Genomic DNA, 27,704 nt, shown 5'->3' with positions numbered 1-27,704 from the left:
CGTAGGCCCATAGGGAGTGGCCCATAGGTTTGGCCTTGTGGGAGAAGGTATGGCCTTGCTGGAGGAAGTGTGTTTCAGCTGCAGGAAGACCCGATGCCAGAGGATCACACTGTAGAACTCTCAGCTCTTCTCCAGCACCGTGTCTGCCTGTGTACCACCATGCTTCCCTCCATGATGACAATGGACTAAACTCTGAAACTGTAAACCAGCCCAAATTAAATGTTTTCTTTTACAAGAGTTGCTGTGGCCATGATGTCTCTTCACAGCAATAAAACCTAAGACAGGTGTGAACCTTTAGTTTGCACATTTCTTTATACATTTTTGAAGATGAATAGTTGTAAGGGCTAGCCAGTTAGGGCCTATCTACACACACACACACACACACACACACTTCCCTTCCTGAAAATTGAAGGAACTAGAAGTTAACACACTAAGTGAAACAATATAATTCATAAGGACAACTCCCCCCTGCTTTCAGGCATCTGTATAGAGAACATAAATGTAGTGAGGAGACCATGAGAAAAGGTAGAGCTCTAAGATGTAGGAGAGTGGAGGAAAAGGGGAAGGGAAAGGAGGAAGAAATATGTATATACTGGTGCATGTGTCCACTCTTGTGGACTATCTTTGTATATGTCATCTGTCTGTACTCTATCATCCATCATCTATCTGTGTATACATACTTAGGTACACATGTGTGACATGCAAACAGAATAGCAGCAGTTGAGGAAAAGTAGGAGGAATGTGAGAGGGATGAAGGAGGAAAGATGATGAAGTGGGGACAAGTATAAGCAAATTACATTTATTTGAGTTTTACATGTGACAAATCATTTTTCTGATACCACAATTTTTCCCAGGATTTAGATTCACAAAAAATAAAAATAAAAAAAAAAATTTCAAACCTCCTAGTTTGTGTATGATGGCACACACTTGTAATCCCTATATTTGAGAGGCTAGGGCAGGTCCCATGCTGTGAGTTCAAGACCTGCCTGCAATACCAAAGGAGACCCTAATCAAGCAATTCCAAGGCTCTTATCTTTTCTTTGGCACATTCCTCAAGGCTGGTGTGTATTAGACTTGAGTCCTAATCTGGCCCGAAGAGGGCAGTGTTGTGTGGTGAGCATCAGGTCAGCAAGCGGCACTGCTCACTCTGCCATCGTGCTGCTAGAGTGTAATGTAAGGAAGAGGAATAAAGAAAAAGATTCAGAAGTAAGTTAATCTTACCAGACTCAGGATGCAAACAAAGTTCCTGAAACTTACAAGTGCTGTAAGCGCCCAGCTCTCAGGTTACATAAGCAGTAACAATTTCGAATGAGAGATAGCTTTAAGGTGAAGAGAATTTCAGGATCCAGCTGCTTTTGAATCACCTGTATATATATAAACAAACCCTCATCCATGCTCCTGTGAGCATCCCTGGAAACTCGCTGGTACAAAGAGCTAGATTTGGATGGAACTGTCCCTTTGGTCTCTCAATAGTGCCATATCTGGAGTAAATAACTGTTCCTTTACAATTTTCTAAGTCAACACCGTCATGTTCTTTGACTTCTCAATTTAGTAATTCATTGCAGTATTCTGTAAATAAAAAGGTTTAGCACAAATTTATTTATTAGCATAACAATAAAAATTCTCATTTTCAGTAATACTTGTTGATAAAACTAGTAATTGGTGTTTATTTTCTCATCAGAAATCAGGGAGTTTGGTGGTAACAATGAAGTAGACATAGACAGTCCCACGAACCAGGGAGTTGCATATATCTACCTTGGATTAGTGTCATCACATCTTATGTTCCACAGGAGGTAACTAGCACAGATGCTGAGCAAGATCAAAGAACACCCAGAATTATTAGTGCACAAGATTACTAAAGTCTTTGTCTCTGGATTCATTTACAATCTGGATTGGTTTCTGGTCCAGCAGGATGCAGCATCATAACAGATCATTCTACATCAAGCTGCACTTACAGTATCATCTCTTGACACAACCTTTAGAAAGACTGGTTTCTCTGGTTGAAGAAGTCCTTGCTTGCTAAATGTTAAAGGGATCTGCAACAGTTATGCAAGTACAAGAAGCAATCAATGAAATGAACCACAAATGCAAAGAAGAGACACACAAATGCTGAAAGTGCTTTACAAGCACAAAAACTACTTTTACTGCCAACATCCTTTCTTAGATGCTGTCTACCTTTTTGGAGACAGAGTTTCTCACTGGCCTGAAACTCATAAATTATGCTAGGCTGGCTACTTAATGAGCCCAGGAAACTGCTGCTCTCTGCCTCCCTGATGCTGGGATTATGAGAGCATACCAACACACCTGGTTGGTATTAGGTGGGTTGTTCGGTTGTTTGATTGGGTTTTTTTGGTGGGTAGGTATGTGGGTTATTTGGTTTGTTTGCTTGCTTTGTTTTGCCTGCGTTTTAGGGATTAAGCTCAAGTCCACATCTTTTCGAGGCAAGAAACTTACTGACTAACCTATCACCTGAATTTAGAGTCTTTGTACTTCCACCTTTTAAAACAAAAGATACAACTCTAAAACTGAAATACTTAAACTCTTCAATAGATATTGCAATAAAGTCCTTGATCAATATATTTTTCTGCAAATCAATTTCCCGGTTAAAAAGCAAAACTTCCAAAAAAGCATAACTTGCTGAGAAAGCACACTGACCTGCGTTTCCTTGCAAGGTTCAAAGGAGAAGTTCTGCAGGAGTCTGACAAGGGCAACTTTCATGTTCACGAGAGCAAACCTCATGCCAATGCAGTTCCTGGGTCCGTTCCCAAAGGGCAGGTATGTGTAAGGGTTGATGCTGTCCTGGTTCTTCTTGCTGAACCTGGTACCACAGGAGCAGAGGAAGACAAGTTCATGACGCACGAACCACAACAGCTGATTGTGGCTAATTTTAGATACCTGAGCTGGTTGTGGAAATGCTGGCGTGACTATTCCAGTTTCTCACTTGCGTGCAATGCACTGGGATTATTTTCTGCTCCTGCATTAATTATGGTGCAGTCTCCCCAACTCTACTCACCCTCTTCTTCCCAACTTGGCCCCCCTCCATTTCTTTGTCTATTTTGTGCAAGTCTCTCACAAGTGGTCACAGATGTCGTATGTTCATGATGGCTATGGCCAGAAGACATTACTAGCACCCCTACCCTTTCTCAGTTCTTACAGCCTTTCCACCCCTACTTCTGTGATGTTCCCTGGGCCTCAGAGTGGGTGCCCTGCCAGAGGAATTATATGTTACAGGTCTTCCCTCTTGCTTTACCATGGAGAAGTTCTTAATCATATTGAGATGAAGTAAGCACTGTTTGAAAAACATTTATCTTTAAACATGATCATTGCATTTAGTGTGATTTATTCATTCTCTGAGAAACAAGAAATGAAACCAATTGAGGAAAAGTGTGTTGTTAGCTGAATTAACCCTCACTGAAATTGGAGGTTAAATTACTCACCACTACTGAAATTGTTTTTCTTTCTCTTCTCTTTATTATTTTGTCTTCTCTCTGTTGTTCTTTTTTCTTTTCTCTGTTATTCTCTTTTCAACTTGCTCCCTCTCATTTCTTTTCTTTGGTGTTTACCTTCCATTTCTCCACACTTCTCTCCAACTTCCCATCCTTCCTTCCTCCACTCTTTTCTTCCCTCCCTCTTTCTTTTTTCTTCCTCATCCTTTTTCTTCCTTCTTCCTTCTGTTCCTTCTCTAGCCTCCTTTTCTTCCCCCTCCCCTCCCTTCTTTTTCTTCTTCTTCATCTCTTCCTTCTTCACATGATATGATATAATCATTAATTTATTTCTCTGTGTGCTCTCATAGTTATAAAAATCAGAAAGGACAGACAAATTTAATGCAAATTAGATACATGTTAATAATACTTAAGAGAAAAGTGGTAATTGCAATGTGACTATGTATTTGAAGTGTTTTTTAATGGTTTATAAAGTTCTGATGTATATTAGAGCATTGTAGTTTCAAAAACATAAGAGTTGTAGAGGTGTGTGAATAAACATCACGCGGGTGAATGGTTATTGGTCACATAGAATTCCATCCAGAGTGTTCTAGATATTGATTTGCATACAGCTATTTGGTCAAACATTCTCTGTTGTAGAAATTTAATAAGATTGATTTACAGTGTTTGGAGTAGCTCCTCATACACAGTAAGCACTTATTGTCTTGTTTCATTTTTAAACGAATGTAACAGAAGTGCATACAGTCAATTGTCTGTGTGTCACAAAGCTATAAGAAGTGGAATTGCAGAAACTGGAGGGAACACAGAAGCCATCTGGTCTAGAAGACAGAAGAACTGATGAGCTCTGGTTAACTTCCTCAGCAAGTACTATATATGTAGACCTCATGGTGCCTAAATGGCACATTACCTTAACAACATAAGGTACCAGAAATCAGGAGGTGCGTAGTTAAAAGCAATGACTGTCTAGATCCTGGGCCTTTAGGCTTGGCAGCCTCTGTCCTAAAAACACCACTCTTTATTTTATTTGACAAGAAAACAACTAGACTGTAAGCCTGACCCTAGTTCCAGTATTCCAGAAGAACTCAGTGGAGCCACCTCCCAAGAAGGATGTGTCAGACTTCTAGACGGCAGGTGACATAGCTTTGGACATGGGGTAAGAGAGCTGTCTAGAACAACAACCAGAGGCAATAGTGCATGGACATGTTGTATCCTCTGTCCTCAGCAGGGCTGCTCAAATCAGGCCTTAATGGCACCATTACAGCCATTCTGTAGGACCCAGGAAGCAACTTCTCAACAAACAAAAAATGTAAATGTTCTCTAAAGGTAGTGGAAACCGCTAAGAGGAACAACAAGAAAATAAAACAAGATAGCACTGAGGACACTGTGACAAATGCTACTCTTGTCGTAAAAGTTTGAACAGGTAAATGGATGAATAGATAGATGATAAGTAGACACAAAGACAGACTGCTATTTCTACTTATGTGTCTTCAACACCAGGAGACAACACATAATGAAGGGACTAGTTGGTTCTGAGAGTTTCTCTTTCCCACATGCCTGTACCTTTCAGGGCAGAACTTCTCGGGCTCTGGCCAGTACTTTGGGTCTTTGTGGAGAGCAAACATTGGCACCATCACCACAGTTCCTTTGGGAATGAACACCCCATTGATCTCAACATCTGTCTTACAGACCCTCTCAAGTCTTCCAGCAATCGGATATAATCTGAGTGTTTCATTCACTACCATGTCTAGATACTCCATCTGTAGCAGGATATCATAGGTGACACGTGCCTACAAGAAGGGAGAGAGATTTTCATAAATTAATATTTTGAACTAACTTTTATCTGTGGAGAACTGCTAAGGTATTACACTACCAAAGGAAAATTCATGTTGATGGAGAACCTTAGCATTTACAAAGCATTTTAAAAATGGCATACTTCAGTCTGCTCAATGCATCTCTAAGAAATGTAGGGTAATTATGAAATACAGAAAGACTTTTTAACAATCCCAAATCCAAGACCTGAAATCCTCAGAATTACCATATACTGCTTTTTCTTTCTTATCTGAGGAACCATAACTAACAGATTATTATAATTAAAGTCAACAGAAACTTGACACACTGAGAGTTACCTTTCCAAAGAGGAGTCACACACCTGTGCTTGAAGGTATAGACAACATAGGAAGAGAACACATATCTATATGAAAATGTCCTATATGGCCATTCTTCTGATTGTACATAAAGTCTGGAAGCATTAGCTAGGTCTGAGGAGATACTAGATTCTTCTATATTAAAGATGACAAAAGACAGATGCAAATCACTGCTACCATCATAGTGTTCAATTTCAACCCTGGTAAAGGTTACAATCCATCATTTAGCCCCAATCTCTGTTGCTGCTCCACCTTGCTGGTTGTTCTTTCAGGGCTTTCCTATGAGGTCTGAAGATAACGATGAGCCAGATAAACCACCCATAAACCAGATAATCTCACAACCCACAGTCTCCTGGTTTGGGCAGAGTTGTAAAGACTGATGTGAAAAACTTGTGAGTATGGCTATATGGGATCTTTTGGACAGACCATAATGTCAGATTAAGAGTCTGACTCAGAGAAAAGAGAACATTCCTCCATTGCTGGTGGGAGTGTAAACATGTGTACAACTATTTTGGAAATCAATCAGGCACTTTCTTAGAAAATTGAGAATAGCTTTACCTCAAGACCCAGCTATACCATTCCTAGGCATATGCCCAAAAGATGCTCCACCATACAACAAGGATATTTGCTCAACTATGTTCATAACAGCTTTATTTGTAATAACCAGAATCCGGAAGCAACCTAGATGTCCCTCAATCAAAGAATTGATAAAGAAACTGTGGCACATTTACACAATGAAATACTTCTCAGCTATTAAAAACAAAGAAGTCATGCCATTTGCAGGCAAATGGATGGAACTAGAAAAGATTATCCTGAGTGAGGTAACCCAAGCTTAGAAAGATACACATGGTATATACTCACTTATAAGGGGCTTTTAGCCATAAAATACAGGATAAGTATACTATGAGGCACAGACCCAAAGACAATAAATAACAAGAAGGATCCAAAGAAGGATGCAGAAATATCACTTGGAATGGGAGACAGACTAGACAGAGGTAGTGGTTGAAGAGAGGGAAGAAGGTAGGAGAGGGGGTGCAGAGAGTTAAGAGAGTGGAGATCAGACCTGGAGAGAGAGAGGGGAAGAGAGGACAGAAACCTATAGAGAAAAGAGAAACTGAGGGTGGGGACATCTCTGTAACAAGCTAGAGACTAAGTCAGGGTAGGGTACCCATAAGGAGATTCAAGCAGAGACCCCTAGTAGAAGACACCATAAAGACTGAAGATGACATCCTCTAACTAGACTAGTCTCCTAGTAGAGGGAGAACACCAACCCACCCACAAAACTTCAACCCAAATTTTATCCTGCATACAAGATGTGCAGGCATGATAAAGCAGAGATTGAGGGAATGCCCAACCAATGCCTGATCCAACCAAAGACCCACTGTCTCTATGGGAGGGAGCCAACACCTGACATTATGAATGATACTCTGCTAGGCTTGTAGACAGGAGCCTGTCAGAGTTGTCATCTGAGATACTCTACCTAGCAGTGTCTCAAAACAGATGCTGAGACTCATGGCCAAACATTGGGCAATGAGTAGGAAGTCTTGTTGGAAAGTGGGAAGAAAGAGAAAAGGACCTGGAGGTGACAGGAGCTCCACAAGAAGACCAACAGAGCGAACTAACCAGGGCCCAGAGGGTTTTGCTGAGACTGAAGCATCAATCAAAGACTATGCATGAACTGGGCCTAGGACCCCTCCAAAGATGTAGCAGATGGGCAGCTTAGGTTTCATGTGGGTCGTCTAATAAGGGAAGTGGGGACTGCATTGGACAAGGACTCACTTGCCAGCTTTTTGATCACTTCCCACTGGTGGGACTGCTTTTCCAGGCCACAGGGCAAGAGGATGTGCTCAGACCTGATGCAACTTGATGAGCTGGGATGGAGGGAAAGGGAACTCCCCTTTTCTCAGGAATAGGGGAGGGGGTAAGGAGGGAGAGTGGGACTGGAAGGGGAGGAAGGATAGGGCTACAACCAGGATGCAAAGTGAATAAAAAAAAATTCATGAAAGAAAAAAATTGGCTGGGTAGTGAAGGGGTATTAATCAATGAGTAATTGTGGGATGAATATGATTAAAATACTTTGCATGAAAAAGGTTTCCATATGCAACAAAAGTTAATTTATCCTTTTTGTAAAAAAAAAAAAAAAAAAAAACAGTTTGACCTATGAGCGGAGAAAGATGTGTGGGGCAGTGCTAAGTCAATCTGCCTAGCACAGCCAGCCATGGCCAGTCCCACACAGCCAACAGCAGGTAACGGCACAGCGCATGACATCAACAGATCAGACTATCCAGACACTTGAGTAGCCAGTGCTCACACTTCTGTGCCTCTGTGATTTTGAGGATGTTTCTTGGTAGTTTTTGGTGACAGATAATGGATAAAGATATACCAACATTCACCTGTAAATATGTTATTGCATTAAAAAGAAAAAAAACAGCATCCAGTGTCTAGTCTTCATTAATTTCTCTTTTCAGAACTTTCTTAATTAAAGATGGTGAAAGAATCAATGCTTATAATTTTGTTGAAAACTTCTCCCTGGGTGGAATAAGGAGCCATTCTGGCCAATGCTTCTCCTCTTCCCTTCCTCCCTCTCCAAGTTTGTGCCCTTACCTTGTTGGGCAGAGCGGCATCAATTTCGTCTTGCAGTTTCTTCTGGACATCAGGGTGTGTGGCCATCAAATACATAATAAAGGAAAGGGCGCTGCTGGTGGTCTCATAGCCAGCAAAAATAAAGATAACTGACTGAGCCACAATCTCCAGATCAGATAAAGCTGAAGGAAAAGGCAGTACATTTTCTTTTATTTCATTTGCGTGTCTGTGGGTGTGTGCAGGTAAGTACGTATGTATGTGTGTCTGTGTGAAAGGGAGTATGCCATAGCACTCTTGTGGTGGTCAGAGGACAACTTGTAAAAATTCATTCTCTCCTCACAACATTTGGGTCCTGGAGTTTGAAATCAGGAGTTCGGCGTGGCAGCGAGTACCCTTATCTGCTAACCAATATTGCTGGGCGACCACCTACAGTTAGGTAATGGAGACCAGCTACCACCTATAGTTAGGTAATGGAGACCAGCTACCACCTACAGTTAGGTAATGGAGACCAGTATTAAAAATCATGGTTTGGATGAAGCAAACAACCCAACTAAATATCCCAAATCCCTAAAAAGATCATGAAAAACCAATTCAGAGTCACCTGAAGGCGGTCCTTATCCTCATGTTGGTCCGACAAGGGACTGAAATGGGCAAGTCACTGCTGTCCAGTGTCCCTAAGGTCTACACGTCTTTGGCCATCTTCCCTTTCTGCGATCCTCAACACCCCCCAGTGAAGTCTCAGGAGGAAGCATCTCTGTCTAATGTGCACAGTTTCTTCAACATACCCCACAGATAATTAGGAATCTACCTATTTTGTCACTCTGTAAGAATCAAAATCATAACTGCTCAGTTACTGGCAGGCTGGTATGGCATATTTTAACTTTTAGTCTGCTCAGTTTTTAGCTTTTATTAAATTTTATTTTACTTGCACGTGTGTGCACGCCTGTGTGCACTCTGCACATGGTGCACAGGTGTAGGACATGAATACGGGTATGCGCGTTATTGGACATGGACTCGGAAGAGGACTTCTGGTGTCTTCTTCCATCATTCTCTGTGTCATTTCTTGGGGACATGGTTTCTTGCTGAACTAGAAGTTCATTATTTCAGCTGGTTTGGCCAGCCACTGAGCTCTGGGTCTTCCTGTTTCCACCCTCCAATTTGGGGGCTATGCAGGCACATGTAGCCATGACCTCAAGTTAAATTTTAGAATAATTTAATTTTTGTTAAGGGAGAATACTGTCATCTATTTTGCTTATATGAATTAGCTTTCCTAGGACTGGGAAAATGGGTAAGAGCACTCATATTCCCGGGACTGGGAAAATGGCCCAGTGGGTAAGAGCACTCCTTCCTGGGACTGGGAAAATGGCCAAGTGGGTAAGAGCACTCCTATTTTGTAACTTTAAGGACTTTGGTTTGAACACCCAGCACCCACATAAAAACATGGAAATGTTGTGAGTGGGTATGCAACAGAAAATCTTGACTGCATGGAACATGAGAAAATCCATAAACTGTGCCTGTCTCTAGAAATCTGAGGCAATGATGTTAAAGCGACTTAAAGTGTGGTCAGTGGAGCAGCAGCAACAACTGGGAGGTTCTCAGTCCACCTCAATCTACCGGTCAGCATCTGGACTTTCAAGAGCTATGGTATGCACTTGCATAATCTATTGAACAAATAAGGGTTGTCAATGTTCAAAACGCAATTCAGAAATTAAGGGAGCTACAGAGAAAAAGGAATGATTATGGAGTATAGAGTGATGGCCTAGAGAATGGATCAGCCTATTGAGAATGTAAGTTGAGAAAGACAGTCCTGATGAGACCTGATAGGCTAGGGATAGAGGGAAGGGGAGAACCTCCCCTATCAGTGGACTGGGGAAGGAGCATGGGAGCAGGTATGGAGAGAGGGAGGGACTTACAGCTGGGATACAGAGGGACTTACAGCTGGTATACAAAGTAAATAAATTATAATAAATAAAAAATTATATTAAAAAAAGAATGCAAGTTGATCTGAGTTCAGTTATAGGCAGCTGACAAGCATCTGTAACCCAAGCTCCAGGGGATCTGATACCCTCCTCTGACCTCCCAGGCATCTGCACCCATACATTCACATAGACCACACACACACACACACACACACACACACACACACACACAGACTCGGATATAAGTTACAAAAGAATCTTTTTATTCAAAGGGTAATGACTAGCAATATTCTAATAAACTGATCCTCGTTAGAGAGTTTTGAAGAAATCTCACATGGGAGGAGCCTCACCTGCCAATGAACTGCATCCGTGGAGCGCTGTGCCCGACCCTGTGAACTGCAGCTCTGTTCCTCAAGAACCAAGCTTCTCACTAGGGCTGACCTTACACAAAGCAGAACTGCCCTTGTGTGTTTGCTCCTTATTTGCATGGCTCTTCTTTACAAGGCAGAGATTACAAAAAATTGTGTGCACAGTGACTCATGCTAACTTCCCATAAAGTACAAATATACAGTAAGTATAAACTTGCTGCACAGTCATATGGTATGAATCGTATGCCATGACACCGCACATAAGGATGCTCATTCGCGTTCTTTAGAGCGGAGCCCGTTCTGCAGACAGAATTCTAGTTGCTTCGCACGCTCACCCTTGCCCCCTTGCAGCTCACCCAATGATATTTGTGTGTTCCCAAGGGTGAATTCATCCACCGCCAATTCTTTCCTCACTAGCATTCACACACACACACACACAGAGAGAGAGAGAGAGAGAGAGAGAGAGAATGAATGAATATGGAGATTATATCATTGAATGTGGATACAGAAATGTTTTCTCCAATCCCATAGCCCACATAAATGCCAGATAGGCACAGAGGCCTTGCATGTAATCCCAGATTCAGGGGAAAGAGACAGGAGACTGCAAGGGCAAGATGACTAGTGGGACTGCCTGAACCTGCTACACTGGCTTTCACCGAGAGACCCTGCTTCAGTCAACAAGACGGGAGAGCAATGGAGCATGACCCCTGACGTCAGCCCTGGCCCTCCACAAGCATGCACATCTGTGGCCCTACACACCTGTGAAGGCGGACACACACATATCACACACACACACACAAAATTTTAAAATGAGAAATGTTTTTCTCTATTCCATGCATTCATACTTTATTTTCATAACTTTTTCCACTGAAAGAATTCTAGAAGGAACAATCCCCAAAAGAATAATTAAATCTAGGTCCCAGCTTTTGGGTTGACTTTTTTTTACTTATTTTTTTAAAATTCTTTATTAATTATACTTTATATCCCCCTCCGTGGTTCTCTCCCTCCTCCCGTCCCAAATCCCTTCCTTCCTCCCCCTTCTCCACGCATGCCCCTCCCCAAGTCCACTGATAGGGGAGGTCTTCTTTTCCTTCCTTCTGATCCTAGTCTATCAGATCTCATCAGGAGTGGCTGCACTGTCTTCCTCTGTGGCCTGGTAAGGCTGCGCCCCTCTCAGGGGGAGGTGATTAAAGAGCAGGCCAGTCAGTTCCTGTCAGAGGCAATCCCTGTTCCTATTACTATGGAGCCCAAGTGGACACTGACATGCCATGGGCTACACCTGTGCAGGGGTCCTAGATTAAATCCATATATGGTTGGGTTGACATTTTATTTCACACTGAAAATTTGCAATTTTGAATAAATCGGTGACATCAGAGAAATCTATCAGAGCTGTAATATCTTGCAACAGAAAGAAAGAAATGAATTTATAAAGATGTGGAAATGGCATCTTTGTGTGTTGCTACAGTGTGGCATACCAGCACACATCTGTCAAATCAACACAATGGACAAGACCAAGAATGAATCCTAACTATATTTGTGGGCCTTTCCGTGATAATATAAGCATGTAAGCTCGATGCTCATGACAAGCATACTACCCCATTGATGAATGTTAAAAAATGGGAGCGTGTGGTGGCCCAGCGATTGGCTCAGCAGACAAAAGGCCTGCTGCCAAGCCCAGTGAACTGAGTTCATCCCCACAACCCAAAGGGGGAACGAAGGAACAAAATCATGAAAGTTATCCTCTTACCTCCACGCGCACACACACGCACACAATTGCATGTGCATGCTCACATACATACACAAACAAAATAAGTGAATTTCTGAAATGTATTCTAAAAAGAATGGGAGGTTGTGCACATGAGGGCAGAAAAGTATGAGATCCTGTGTGTGTTCAGCTGAAATCAGCTGTGAGCCTATCACTTCTCTAAAACGTGTAAACTATGCTTTGAATGAAACCCTGAAAGCAGGACACTTTTCCCTCTCCTACAGGGTCAATAGCTCAGAGCTGGAATTAGAAAGCCACCATTTTTCAACCATCACAGCAACAGTTTCCTCAAAAGCCGTGCGTGATGGGAAAATGTGTAGGTGAAAAACTATGAAGAGAAGTGGGGTGTGTGCTTCAGACCAGGGCTTTCTCCACACATTTTAAATCGATTGCACGGGAAACCAAAGCGTTACTGTAACTCAAACGCTGAGAGGACCTGCACCCTGTGGCCAGTGACTGTCACCATTGTGGGGCTGCTCCTGACCACTGGGTGTGCAGACACAAATCTCCAGGCACAGTTTCTGACTCGGGGGATCTAGATGAGGCTGAGATGGAACTTGTTCTATGACACAGGATCCAGAGACCACCAATGAGCTCCAAACCTGAAGTATATGCCTACAGCTGCCCTTCAGGCTTTGAATCCTGTGATTCTAGAAAGTTCTTCTGCCTGCTGTATGCACTGTCTGCATCTGTGTGTTAGGTTGGGTTTGGAGGGGTTGGAATTGTTTGTTTGCAATTTGGAAACATATTCATCTCCCTGAAAAGCCTCCCGCATATTTCTGGAACAACCCCCGACTCTGAGGTTCCCCATTGTTAAACATGAAGCATCCTTGCTTACCTTTATGAGACTCTTTCACTTTGGAATTCTGGGAGTTTATCATCAGCTGAAGGAAATCCACTCTTTGCTGAAAGAAAATAATTTTGAAAGATGCAAGGTCAGTTGAGAGGCCAAAGTGAGTCACAAGTTCAGAACTACCCACTGTTCTGAGGAAGTCCGGAAGTCTGGCTACGGTGCCCAAGTCAGCAAAAAAAAAAAAAAAAAAAATATCCGTGGGCACACTTTCTGGATGTGTGTCCAGTGGCTTTGGTCTTTTTCCTGTCTCTGAGCCTGAGTTCTCTGGCTTCTGAACAGTCCTGGTCAGCCCCTTTCCTTCACATGTGTGCTTACATAAAAAAAGTTCTGGCCTTCAATCTTGTTTCCTCCTATCTTAGTCCCAAACCATTGTCCTTACAGATGAAACTTGTGCCATTTCCAGACCCCATCAGTAGTTTGGGGGTGAATATCTTCAAGTGCCCACCAAGCTAGAATGCTTTGATTTTCTGAGATAGTAGGGGTACCCGGTCCTGATGCCCTTTCTTGCTCCCTAGTCTATTTGTATGCAGAAAAGCCTGACTACCCAGAGAAGCTCTGTGCTACTCCAGGCTAGATGGGGCTCAAATTTAAGTCAGACCAGCCAGATTTGTTAGCACATGCCTGTAATCACAGCTCTAGACTCGGAATGATGGAGAGAGCCAGGCCTGGGTCTCAAAACAATAAAAATTAAAAATAAAGCAGACTAAACTGGGCCGGGTAGGATAACATGACTCTTTTTAATGTGGAAATTGGTAAGCTTGGACATGAAGAGACTTCTTGCCAATATGAGCTCTGGGGAACTAAAATACCTGAACATAAATGTTTATGGAGAGTCATTGTCCTTTTGGGAAAGGGATGTGGTAACTTTTGTCTATTTTTCAAACTTACATTAACTGAGGCATTTAAAAAAATGTGCATGGCAGCTGAATAAAATAAAATTTTGATACATGCATATATTGAAATTTGCTTAAATCTGATTAAACACATTTTTCTCAATATTCATCACTCATTTGTCATGAGAGCTTACAAAGTCCTTTCCTCTCGCAGCTTTTGGAAGTTTTTACATGGCTTCAATGAACATGGGCATACAGAGGTCTCTCACATGAGCTGGTGTCATTGTCTGACCAGCAAGAAGATGGATAGATCACGTGGAGGTTGTACTTTAACTTTTGCTCATCTTTTTTCTGTGATGTGAACTAAGATCACAAAAGACTCAATCTTTGAAGAGATGAGCTATTAATAAAGGTTGTTCCCTTGGATCTCCTGATCCAACATCAGTCATAAACCCTGTTCTCAATGTGCAAGTCTCAGATAGGACTGAGCTGGACACCCAGGGCAACTTGGACTGTTGCTCAAGGATGACATGTTTGCTGACCATGTGTAGAGGCCTGAGTTTTATATCAGCACTGAGAGACTTATAACAGACCTCAATTTTTTTAATATATATCCACAGAGTGTTTCATAATTTCCTTAATTTACATCCCCACAAATTGTATGCAAGGAATCTCTTTTTTTCTGGAGTGTGGTGAAGTTCTAGTCTTAAACTATTTTTATTCACTAATTAAAACTACTAATACTTAATCTGATTGCCGGGTATATCATTTAATTTTAAATTCTTTCTCTGGCTCATTTTACTTCTCTATTTCCAACAACTACACTCTTTATTTTCTCCAAAATATCAAAATTACTTGTCCTTAACATACACTCCTCCACCTAACTTTTAAAGATGCAGAGAATATATACATACATATATATATATATATATATATATACATACATATATATTTATTTTATGGAGTGGGAAGCAAAATATTAATAAATGAAAATCCTGTGTGACCAGTTATTACCTTTTCTTTGTCTTGCATCCGATGCTCTTTCATTCGTTCTATAGAAGTTTTAAAAAAGCTTATGACATCTTTTGGAAACATGCTGATATTTAATGCTTCAAATACTGGGGTAAGGAATGGAAAAAGTGCTAGAGGGGAAAGAAAAGAGAAACCATGATGAAAAGTCAAAGTTTACCTGGAATAATTACATTTACTCTGCCATTCAGAACAGTAAAATTCATCAGGATCTCAACCAAGAGTCATTCCCTCTTGCTCAGGTTCCAGACCACTAACTGGAAAGAGGTACATCAGCGTATGGCCACCAACACGGAACATATATTAGTGGATCTCGCTGCATAGTTTCAGGTTAAATTCCTTGACCTCTGACCATTTCCATGTCAGGCTAAGGTCTGTTTGGATAAATCAGGCTTTAGTCTATAGTTGCAGCTCATCATGATGTTCAAGAAAGGTCTTTCAGGTCTAGAGAAATGACTCAGCGGGTAGAGTGATTGCCCTGTAAATGTGAGGATCTGTGTTCGGTTCCCAGGACCCATGTTAAAGTCATGTGCAGTGTCTCAGCCATGGCCACATGAGAGGTGGAAACAATGAATTCCTGGAAGCTGGATGGCCAGTTAGCCCAGCCCACTTGGTGAAGTTCTAGGATGGCCAGTCAGCTCAGCCCACTTGGGGAAGATCTAGGCCAGTGAAAGAGCCTGTCTCAAATGAAAGGTGGCAGATGCCTGAAGTTTTCCTCTGAGGTTTACCTCTGCAGACTCATGCGCACCTCCTCACCCGTTCATGAACATATGTACACACAGAAAATAATAAAAGTGGTAATGATGATGATAGCATTAACCAAAAACACAAAAAATAAAGACTTGTAGATGGAGATAAAGCAACACCAAAAGGGAGTTTATGGGTGTTACAGAAAAACTAATCTCACATGAAAGCACTTTATAGCATGTGCCACTAAAAGAAAAGTGAAAACACACTTCAGGCATAGAGAGAGTCGATACTACTGACCAAGGAGTAAACTAATGAAGTAAAAAACATGGGGCAAATAAATGAAAACAAAAGATGCTTCTTTGAAAATATCTCAGAATTAGCAAAATGTTAGCTGGGATTGTTCTAGAAATGGTGGTGACTCAGATTGCTAGCATGCACAGTGGAGAGGGAATAATATTATGAAAAACACAAGGACATATGAAGGAATCCTATTAATCATTGGAAGACTAGAACAATAGCCTCAATTATATAACTTAGCTAGAATGTACAGATTCCTACAAACGCAAAAAGTATAGAAACTAGCTCAAATAAAAAAGCATGCCATGCATAACAGACCTGTGACAAAGTGAGAGGTTATATGCTGCAAAGCAAATACACAGAGGCCCACAGCAATCCTCACAGTCCACAGAAAATGGAGAAGAACTATGATAAAAGCAGATTGTCATATGAGTGCATTCCAGGAGCATATTTCATCTTTACCTCCTCCAAGTTTGAAAAAATAATAATATCCACAAGGAAACCCTAAAACCAGAAGGTTTCCATGCTGAAATTTTCTAAATATTTTTTAAAAAAAGCATTCCTTCTCAAGCACTTCCAAATATAAAAAGACATGAAAACATCTCCAAAATTCTCCAAAAGACACTAATATTAAGACCAGACAGAAATCTCTCACATGCAAAGAAAACTGCAAAGAAACATCACTTGTAAATATGGTTGCGAAGTTTTCAACACAATGTTAGAAGACTGAATCAAGAGACTATAAAAGAATTATATTATATCCTAAATAGATAGGGCTCCCCTCAAGGATGTTCTGCTCTGTAGCATATCAATGCAAATAAAAATGAGTAAAACAGATGAACAGATACAAAGTCTTTGAGAAAAGCTAACACCCTATTATGGTTAGACTCTTCCTTAATTTGTTCAGCACCTTCCTATACAACTCAGCCCGCCCCCCCATATATCCAGAACAACTGAAAGTGTGTGTTTGAACACAAACTTGTGTAAGAATCCTCATAGCAGCACTGTTCACAACAGCCAAAAAGCCAGAACATTGGAAGTATCCATCAGTCATAAATAAATAGACTGTGGCACACCCATACAATGGAATATGAAGAATTAAGTCCTAATAGACATCTCAAGGTGCATGAACTTTTAAAACATACTGACTTGGAAGCCAGACACAAAAAGTGACAGAATATACAGTTTCATTCATGTGAAGCAACCAGAACAGGCAAATCTATATGGTTAGAGAGTACATTTACATGTTGCCTGAGGGAGGTAAGACGTTGATCCTTTAAAGTACGGTTTCTGAGATGACAGAAATGTTCCACAGCTGACAACAGTGATGGCTGAAAACATTTTAACTATAATGAAAACCACCTACTGGTCTGTTGAAGCATATGTGTATTATCTTTCACTACCCTGTCACTTAAAGAGACAGAAAGAGTGAAACATTAGCTCACGTACTCACTGACAGGAACAATGGATCAAAGACATTAAATTTTAAGAGCTTCTTGATTTTTTCCACAAAAGGATCCTGTGGGTTGTTGAGGGAATCAACGTTCACTCCAAATGATGTGGCAGTGATCACATCCATGCTGTAGGCCCCAAAGATGCTGAGGAGAGAAATGGAAATTAACAATTAAACGTCTTCTTAGTCCACCTAAGTTCTATGAGGTATGAATCGGGAGTAAATTCACATGTCCAGCCAAGACAGTCAGAGTACCTTTCTAGGATCTCTTGCTTCTATCACACTCACTTCTGAGAAGTTTGTCAGGGGACAGCGTTGTGCCTGTCTGTCTGCTGTAGGACGGCATGCATGCTGTGAATGTTAGCTCTAACTATCAGATTGACGTGGTCTAGAATCACCTTAGAAGAAAGTCTCAAAGAGATTGCTTCTGTCAAGCTGGACAGGCCTGTGGGGGACTGCTTTGATTGTGTTAATTGATGGGGAAGACATGAGCCACTATGGGTGGTTCTGACCTGGCTAAGTGTGGAGAAGATAAGCTGAATATTGATCATGCATTCATCTTACTTTGTTCTTCACTGTGGGCGTCAATCCCTCTACCATGTGGCTCCCAGGGATCTACCTCAGGTCACCTTGGTGGCAAGTGCCTTTACCTGCTGAACTATTTTGCCAGCCCAAGGAAAGATTTCTTATTTCACTGATAGCCTGGAAAAGCCCATGACATTTTAACTTTCCTAGTATACACACAGAATCCTAAGGTGTGCCGAGTACTCCCTCTGCTCTTTTCTACTGAGTCAACACTAATAAATTTGTTTAGTCATGTTTCTTCCTTCTAACCTATCTTTTTCTGGACTTTCAAAAATGACAATTGAGTTGACAGGTTAGTACTGCATCCTGTATACAGAGGTGAGACTCATTCTCCATCGGCACCCTACCTGCTCGCAGGAGATACTCCTTTCCAGGGTGGCCCATTGTGGTCCTAATGTTGCTACAGAGATGTCTCCGTTTTTTCTTGTCTCAACTTCAGTGGTAATCTGAGCTATTGTAATAACTTGTAACATTATACAACCTGCTTTTGACTGGTCCTGAAGTAGCTTCACAATGGGAAATTCAACTCCCCGGCAGGCAGTTAAGGGGTCCCAAGCACTATTGTTATGATCAGAACATGCTTATTTCCCCAAAAGGATCATGTGTGTGATCACTGGGTCTCCAGCTAGTAGTGCTGTCTGGGAAAAACATGGAAATTTTTGGAAGTATGGCCTCATTAGAAGAAGTAGGTCAACTGGGGGGGGGGGAGGGTGGCACACACCTGTAATCCCAGCACTCTGGGAGGCAGAGACAGGCAGATCTCTGTGAGTTCCAGGTTGGCCTGGTCTACAAAGTGAGTCCAGGACAGCTGAGGCTACACAGAGAAACCCTGTCTCAAAAAACCAAGAAGAAGAGGAGGAGGAAGAAGAGGAGGAGGACAAGGAGGAGGACAAGAAGGAGAACGAGGAAGAAGAAGAGAAGGAGGATGAGGAGGAGGAGGAGGAAGAAGAGGAGGAGGATAAGGAGGAGGAGGAAGAAGAGGAGGATGACAAGAAGGAGAACGAGGAAGAAGAAGAGAAGGAGGACAAGGAGGAGGGGGAGGAAGAAGAGGAGGAAAAAGATGGTGGTCACTCTGGGCAGGCCTCAAGTCTGTAGAGTCTGGCCATACTTCCTCTTTCCTGGTTGGAGATGCAGTGTGATCAGTCAGCCTCCTGATCTTTCTGCCACCAAGTCTTTCTGCCACTGTATCCCCCTGGAACTGTAAGCCAAAATGAAACTTTCCTTCCTTCAGTCACTTTTGTCAGTGTGTTTTGTCACGGCAACAGAAAAGTAACTAAAACAACAGCCCAGCACCCACCAGCCGTTGGTACTTACTCCTTCATGCTGGTGAGCTTGCCTTTCTCTGCCCCCTGCCGCATGTTCTTCACCAACACATCTGTATACTGGTTAATGATGGGGAACATCTAGATACACACACACACACACACACACACACACACACACACACACAAAATACCATGTATAGTTAGTGAGGCACTCAATTCCTGGGGGACAATGCTTTTCCAAGGACAAAGCAAGAGGCCCCACTATTTCTTCATTACCTCCTTGAGCTTCCCACTGGTGAAGGTTGGAGACAGCAAAGCTCGGATTCTCTTCCATTCTTCATTCTCAGAGATGGAGATGGCTTTTTTTAAAATTCCCGATGGACCAAAACTCTAGAATCCAAAACAAAAAAGATGTGGCCATAGATAGGTTTGAAGGACTGCAAAGTTGTGGGAAAAAAATGTTAACAGGCATCACTTACTTACAAATTATTTAGAACTATAATGTCATTAAATGATAAAGGAAACAGATGTTTGAAATGCCTCACTCCTTAGGAGGCTGGAGGCAGAGAAAGAGGGGTATCAGTTATGGAGGTCTGATAAAGGTAAGCTGGAGTTGAGCAACGTATCAATATGCAGCATTTCAATATCAAGCTTAACTGCACTAATATATCCAATCAATAGAAGCAATGAAAAATTTTAAGTGATGTACTGCACAGAAAGTCACAAAAACTTATGAGGAGCAGCTAAAATTGGGGCCAATTGTGGAAATTTATATCCTTTAAAAATAAATGTACTTTCTCAACATTCTGTTCAACACAGTACGGAGCTCCCAGCTAGCACAGCACTTTAAGAAAAAATAAAAAGTATTTAGATCACAAAGAAAAAAATTCCCCTGTTTTTCATTAAAATAATGGAAAGATAAAGAATTGATGGAGTATATGAAGAAGCGAGCATCTGGAGCTTAAAAATGAGTCAGTTCACCAAAACTCGGGCACACTGGTACAGTACGTGAGGAATATGCAAAACTGCATTAAACACACGATGACTTTTCCACTCATTCCAAAGAAAATGAAATACTTTAGGTAGGAATCTAACAAAATCCAACAAAATAATGAGAATGCTCAGAAAAGAAATCAATGAAATTTTGAAAAAAGTGAAGAAATGTGAAATATTCATAGATCAAAACGCTCTTCTGGAGAGATGGCTCAGAAGGTGAGGACTTGTTGCTCAAGCATGAGGACTTGGGTTTGAATCTTCAGCAGCCACATTTTAAAATATGTTGGCCATAGGCACAGCTTTCTATCACCCAGTGTTGGGGAGACAAAAACAGGCAGAAGCCCATAGCTCACTGGCCAGCCAGACTAGTCAAAACAGCAGAGTAATAGAGTAGGACACCCAAATCCTCCTCGGGCCTCTGCAGGTTCACAAAGGCACACATGTCACACATGAACATGCACCCACATACAACAGACACATCTTACACACACTTACAAGGCTGACAACACTAAAAACATTGTTTCATAGACATACACGTACACAATGGAGTTTGATTTGGCCATAAAGAAGAACAAAATTATATCATTTGCAGGAAAAAAATAATTGAACTGGAAATCTTCACTTTAAGTGAACACAGATTCAGAAACACAAGTATCACCTATCAGTACTGATAACAGATTTTAAACTGCACGCATATAACAAAACATTATAGGAACTGGAGAGAAGGAGCGGCAGTTAGGAAGACTTGCTGCTCTTTCAGAGGACTGAAGTTGGTTCCCAGAACGTATCAGGTGGCTCGTACATACCCATAACTACAGCTCTAAGGGAGCCTGCACCCCCCTCTGACCTCTGTGGGCGCCTACACACAATTGCACAGACACACACACAAATACAAAATGACTTTAAAAGTGAAAATGTCACAAGAAAACCCACTGCTTTGTGTCATAAACATGCCAATAATATAGAACTTAAAGATGACAGTTTTCATCATCTTTAAGGAGATGACAAGCTATATGTGGCAACTCTAATAGACTTGCGAAGAAACAATTCTGCTGTTATACATAGATGCACCAATAAAAACGGGTGGAGTTCCACACCTGTGTGCACACACTACAAAATAGGGGCATGTAACATTATTACTGGTGGCTTTGTGCACCTGTATCCCCAGCTCAGACAGGCAGAAACAGGAGAATTGCCAGTGCTTGCTGACTGACAGCTCCAGGTTCGGCGAAAGACCCTGCCTCAGGGGAATAAGGAGAATCCTCAAGCAGGACATCCGACCTCCTCCTGCAGCTTCTGTACGTGTGGAGGTGTGTACATATTCCACATGCACATGCACAGAAATACTTACACTTCAAAAAGACCTTAATATGTGAGTACATACAAATTAGGATACTGGAGATGGAGGCCTACCCGCCGGTTTGTGAAGACAGAATAGCATTCCTTCACCAGCACAGTTTTGATTATATCTGGATCTATGGTAGCCAAAACAGGCTGTCGACCGTCATACAACCTGCATTGGCAAAGCAGAGAGGATTAAACCCAACCGGACAGCTTATACAGCTGGAAGCATACCCGGGAACCCAGATTCTGATCTAGATGTGATATAATCCACAGGTACACAGCACCCAGCAACATGAGCACCTAGGTCAAGTCAGGGACTCTGACCACAGGTCTGTGGCCTCTCATGAAGTGAAGGGTGGTATAGCTCATGCAGGCAAGAGACAAACACAAAATAGCTCTACAAAGAAATGATATTTAGAACTAAATTGGGACATTTTCTAAGCCTGGGTAGTTCATGCATGAATATTGCCTACATACTATTTCTCACAATTTTGCATGGTCAAAAAATTACATTACCATAAAGGATATTAAATCAATGGAAAAGTGAAGGTGGGTAATGTAAGTGCAAAACAGTGAAAAGAGCAGCTGGGGATGAGCCAGAGGAGATCCAGTGCTGTGTGCTCTGAGCAGGCTCAGAGCTCTGTATGGGATGTGTTTATTGAGCAATGCTGTGGCCAGCCTTTAGTTTTCTAAAGATGTGTGGGACAAGCTAGAGAGCCGCGAAGAGGCCACGCCTCCCTAGCTTGTGTGCTGCACGCAGCACAATGCTGACGCCTCTGGCAGTGCTCTCACCCAACCTCCCGTGCTCCTGAAAAAGAAGAATTTATTATCATTCATTATAAGCTTGTTGGTGAAGTGTGAGCATCACTTTCTCCAGAAGGATAAGCAAAGGAGAAAGAAGGAAGATGGTAATAACATAGCACAGCTTAAATGTCTCCTGCTAATAATTACCATTATTAATAACAGATAATAATAATTATTGCAGCAGTTAGCCAACTTCCAAGATCAAAAACTCCATCAGTGTACAGGGAATGTGGTCCTGTAATTATACACCACACTTACTGTCCAAAGTCAGGGTCATAGCTGGGCATGATCTCAGCTTTGATCACAGCACTCAGGAAGGCAGAGGCAGGTGCGTCTCTGTAAGTTCAAGGCCAGCCTGGTTTACAAGTCAAATTCAGGACAGCCAAGGCTACACAGAGAAACTCTGCCTCAAAGAAAAAGTCAGTTTCATGAAGCTGGAAAGATGACTCCATGATTAAGAACATGGCTGTTCATCCATGTGCTTGGTTCCCAGCACCCACATGGTGATTCACACCGTCTGTAACTGCAGCCCCAGTGGATCTGACAGTTGGCCTCTGAGGCAATGTATGCATGCATACACATTGTACGCAGACATGCATGCAGGCAAAACACTCATACACATAAAATGAAAATAAACAAAATTTTGAAGTTGGGTATCATGAGCTGGACATGGTAGCATGTGTGTGCCTATTAGAATTCCGACATTCACGGAGTAGAGGCAGGAGGATCGGGAGTCTGAGGGCAGCTTCAATTGTTCAGAAAGGCTATCTGTTTTCCCAGGACATAATTAGGCAGCTAATATCAAGCAAGACTGTCTTGGGTTACACAAGACTCTGACTCTAGGACAAACAAGACAACAAGAGTCAGCAGCTGTAGTCATGTGGATTTCTATCGAGCAGACTTCCCTTAATGAGACATTCACATGAACAAAAAAAAAAAATCTACACACATTTTTAGAAGATGGAGTCTTAAAACAGATGTGTTTTCAATGTTCTATGGTAGCTCACAGTCTTTCTTTAAAGCACATATTAGGTTCAATTTTTAAATAAATTTTGTCTCTAAAGCCAAAATAAGTAAACATGAGACATCCATATACATATATTAAGATGTCTCAAGCGATTCATTGAATGTGATTAGAGGGGTCTACAGAAGGGAAAATTGGAAAAGCGAAATATCTAGACACTGGACTGAAACTCAGGCGAACCATTCCTGAACCTTCAAGTCCTGGAGGAAACCAAAACATACAACTTTCTCGGCCAAATTCAGTCTGTGAATCATGACAGCAGAGACGAACGGGACCTTTGGGAGAAAATGTTTCTAACACGTAGCTTCCACCTCTGTGAGCTTCTGTATGTCAGATCAGCCCAGTGAAAGTTGCCATAGTACTTACCCCCATATTTTCCCATATTTTTTATGACATTGTTCGTCAAATTCCCAGAATCCCTGGAAAGGTAAGGAAAATGAAAATCCATGATTATTTTATTTTATTTTATTTTTTAATTTATTTAAATATTTTATTCATCATCCTATTTTTTTTAATTTTTTTCTTTTCATAATTTTATTTTTCTCATTAGTTACATTTTGTTAATTCTGTATCCCAGGTGTATCCCTCATTCCCTCCCCAATCCCACCCTCCCTCCCTCATCTCCTCCCTGCCCCTTTCCAAGTCTACTAATAGGGGAGGACCTCCTCCCCTTTCATATGACTCACTTTTTTCAGGTATTTTCCGGACTGGCTGCAAAGTCCTCCTCGATGGCCTAACAGTACTGCTCCTCCCTTGGGAGGTGGGGAGGTCTAAGAGCCAGTCATTGAGTTCATGTTAGAAATAGTCCTTGTTCCCCTTACTATGGGAAACCAATTGATTACTGAGCTATCACGGGTCACATCTGAGCAGAGGTTCTAGGTTTTATCCTCTCATGGACTTTGGTTGAGTGTCCATCTCAGAAAAGACCCTGTGCCCAGATACGTTTGGTCCTTGTGGAGCTCCTATCCTTTCCACATCAAACTCCCCTTCTTTCATATGATTCCCTGCACTCTGCCGAAGGTTTGGTTGTGAGTCTTAGTATCTACTTTGGAGCACTGCTAGGTAGAGTCTTTCAGATGCTTTCTGCGGTAGACTCCTGTCATACGTTCAATGCATATCCCATTTGTCTTTCTAAATGAGGATAGATCATCATACCCCATGTCTGCTTTCTTGATTATCTTCTTTAGGTGTATAGATTTCAAGGAAAATGAAAATCCATTATTATTTTAAATATAGTGTTCCTATCTCTAATCGTGGGCAAATGATTTGATTCTTACAAAATCAGGTTTACTATCACTCAATGGCAGTAAAAGAGGAATTTCTTATTCACAGCTGTCCGGGTAGAAAGGAAATTAAATTCTAGAGGTATTTGAAATGGGGATATTAAAGTTTCCTGAATTTTCACCAACATTGCACAAGCACCGTATCTCACCTGTGATTGTGAACAGTTGCTAACCCACTGCACATGCTCAGCCTCTTTCTCTTCACTGTAATAGTCAAGACCGCATTCCTCTCTAAAGCCTTTGCTTCTCTACATGCTGTCCCTAAAATCTTCAAACTCTCTGAATCATTCCTTCCACAGGCACAGGGGCGGGGGAACAGCAGCAAATCCTCACTTAGAAAGACAAATGGGATGTGCATTGGACATAGGAGAAAACAAGTAACAGGACAGGAGCCTACCACAGACAGCCTCTGAAAGACTCTACATAGCAGTGTATCAAAGCAGATACTAAGACTCATAACCAAACCTTCAGCAGAACGCAGGGAACCATATGAAAGAAGGGGGGAGTTAGTATGATGTGGAAAGGATAGGAGCTCCACAAGGACCAATTATATCTGAGCACAGGGGTCTTTTCTGAGATTGACACTCCACCAAGGACCATGTATGGATATAACCTAGAACCTCTGCTCGGATGTAGCCCATGGTAGCTCAGTAACCAATTGGTTTCCCATAGTAAGGGAAACAAGGACTATTTCTGACAGGAACCCAATGGCAGACTCTTTGACCTCCCCACCCCCCAAGAGAGGAGCAGAACTGCTAGGCCACAGAGGAGGACTTTGCAGCCAGTCCTGAAGATAGTTGATAAAACAGGGTCAGATGAAAGGGGAGGAGGTCTTCCCCAAGCAGGGGACTTGGAAAGGGGCAGGGAGGAGATGAGGGAGGGAGGGTGGTATTGGGAGGGAATGAGGGAGTGGGATATAGCTGGGATACAGAGTTAATAAAATGTAACTAATAATAAAAATTTTTAAAGTGTAATAAAAAAATAATAAAAAGGACATCCAAGTCTACACAGAGAAACCTTGTCTCAGGAAAAAAAAAAAGTAACAAAGAGAATTTGCTTTTACACTTCCCTGTCAACATGGAAAGATGGGGAGATGCCACCTCTACACAGAACACGGCAAAGGAAAATTCTTTCTCCTCTACACATAACCTTGAAAATTAGATGCTTTGAGTCTTCAGTTCTGAAACTCAAAAAGAAAACTTCTGCTAAGATCAGGTGTAAGTTTTAACTGTCGAAATAAAAATTCCAAAAGCAGGTTGTTCTTTGCTGAAATAAAGATGAGGCATATATAAACAAATATAAAAAGGTCTCAAGCGATTCACTGCATGTTAGTAGAAGGGTCCACAGAAGGGGAAATTGGAAGAGTAATAAAAGGACATTGCCTTTTGAGGATCACCAGTCTAAACAGCAAGGCTTCAAAATGAGTGTTGCTATGTTAGAGGTCTGAGCTGATCAACTGTGCCTAACCAGATTCTCCAAAGACGAGCAGCGAAGCCTCAGGGAAATTGATCTTGCTTCATGGGGAAACTCTACCTCAGTTCTGCTCAAGACCTTGCCTTTTTATTTACAGAACTAAGCCAGTCTTGGGAACCACAAGAAGCAAGATAGGGAGCTGAAAAAACCCTCACTTACCTTCCTGTATTCAAGAATTGTTCCCAAGAAAGGCAGAGGTTTGGGCCCAGGAATCCCCAACTTTTTAAAAGTTCCATGTGAATGGGTTCCATATCTGTGATGCGAAATAAATTGCTAGTACATTGGGATTGTCATTGTACACTATAGTGATTCACCAGGCAGGGACACAGACACTATAAAATTCAAGCAACATGTAGGCAACAAGTAACAGCAAAAACTCTAACATCAATAACTATGTTTGGTCTTCACTTCTCATGAGTTCGCTGTGGGACTCTCAAAGACCACAAAGACTATATTAAAAAGTAAATAAAATATCTGGGCTCTAAATCCTACAGTTAATCATTAATAAGTGTCCTGAAACTTGAGTTTGAGAGTTCATGTGACATTGAGGCTCAATTCTTAGCTATCATTTCTTTCACTTGCTTTTACTTAGGAAATTGCTTGGATGCAAATCATTTGCCCTACTTTTCTTCAGTGGAAGCCACAACGCAGAAGTGTATTTGAAAGTTCTCCCTTGAGAGAAGAGTCATATTCTCCACTTCCTCCTAACTCACACCTGAAGGTATTCTATTTCATCACTGGCCCATCCTCTTCCTTATCCACCCACACTGAGGGATTTGAAAGTCCTGACAGACAGGTATATCAAACACTGAGGAGTGTAACAAAACAAGCAGTAATCTGAGCCAACCATAGAGCCTGGGGTACACCAGGAAAAATGCATAAATGGTCCTAGAGGTGGGACAAGGGAGCAGAAAGTAGCAATGTGTGCATAGGACCACCCTCCTCATCTCCTGCATCAGAGAGAACAGAGGTGAAGACGGCACCAAAGCTCCTCCTGTTCCCACAGCCTGAGACCTTGCAGAAGGGAAACCCCACCAAACATAGCGACCAGATAGTTGTGATCTGCTTCTGCTGAGCTCTGGTTGGTTAATCTGGGGAAAGACCGAGACTCAGTCAAAGGACAATCCAAGTCTAACCTAGGCTACCCAATCCTCCTATCCACAGAAAGTGGAGTTCAGTAGAAGACGAATGTCTGCTTATCCCCTTGGAGGGATTTGCAACACCTTAGGTCTTAGCCACATCCTACACTCAAGCAATGCCCCTTTCATTTTCTCTTTAGATTTTCCAGGCTGGTAAAGGGAAGAATTGTCTGATTCACATCCTCAAGTCCTGATCATGGAGAAGAGGAGCCTGGGCAGTTTACTCACAGGTAGAGGAGCACCAGGCTGGTGGCCAGGAGCATCCAGGTTTCCACAGAAAAGTCTGGGATCAGGTCCATGGCTGCTTTCTTTAATCAAGTCTCTCTCCAAGTTTTACCATCAGTTTTGTGTGCTGCACCTTGCAGGGCTGAGCCTGATGAGCTCCCTTCACTGGCCAGCTGTGTGTGAGTCAAG

General features: G+C 41.9%; 1 protein-coding gene across 2 annotated transcripts; it reads right to left on the bottom strand.

Annotated features, from left to right (window-relative positions):
• Window positions 1-785: 785 nt before the first annotated feature.
• Window positions 786-27,704, bottom strand: LOC110566943 (cytochrome P450 3A9). Of its 2 annotated transcripts, XM_060367969.1 has the most exons (14): window positions 27,519-27,704; window positions 26,311-26,404; window positions 23,762-23,814; window positions 21,637-21,736; window positions 19,504-19,617; window positions 19,277-19,365; window positions 17,374-17,522; window positions 14,923-15,050; window positions 13,061-13,127; window positions 8,192-8,352; window positions 5,004-5,230; window positions 2,656-2,818; window positions 1,956-2,036; window positions 786-1,569 (listed from the first exon to the last, which is right to left on the bottom strand). In XM_060367969.1, the coding sequence occupies exons 1-14, from the start codon at window positions 27,587-27,589 to the stop codon at window positions 1,549-1,551; spliced, it is 1,518 nt and encodes a 505-aa protein (XP_060223952.1). In that variant the 5' UTR covers window positions 27,590-27,704; the 3' UTR covers window positions 786-1,548. The 2 variants fall into 2 exon arrangements, with proteins under 2 accessions (XP_060223952.1, XP_060223953.1); XM_060367970.1 differs by lacking the exon at window positions 1,956-2,036.

This window comes from Meriones unguiculatus, chromosome 15, assembly GCF_030254825.1.
Source record: "Meriones unguiculatus strain TT.TT164.6M chromosome 15, Bangor_MerUng_6.1, whole genome shotgun sequence".
In the NCBI taxonomy this organism is placed as follows: Eukaryota; Metazoa; Chordata; class Mammalia; order Rodentia; family Muridae; genus Meriones; species Meriones unguiculatus.
Note: the sequence above shows the minus strand (reverse complement) of the source record. Positions and strands in the feature narration are given on the sequence as shown.

What these genes read in the sequence shown, in the direction of transcription:
- LOC110566943 (XM_060367969.1), bottom strand. Translation starts at nt 27,589, where the DNA reads ATGGACCTGATCCCAGACTTTTCTGTGGAAACCTGGATGCTCCTGGCC. An exon ending in AAATATGGGAAAATATGGGG is followed by an intron (nt 21,737 to 23,761) that starts GTAAGTACTATG and finishes TTGCCAATGCAG; the next exon opens with GTTGTATGACGGTCGACAGC. An exon ending in TTGTGTCAAGAGATGATACT is followed by an intron (nt 1,570 to 1,955) that starts GTAAGTGCAGCT and finishes TTTTATTTACAG; the next exon opens with AATACTGCAATGAATTACTA.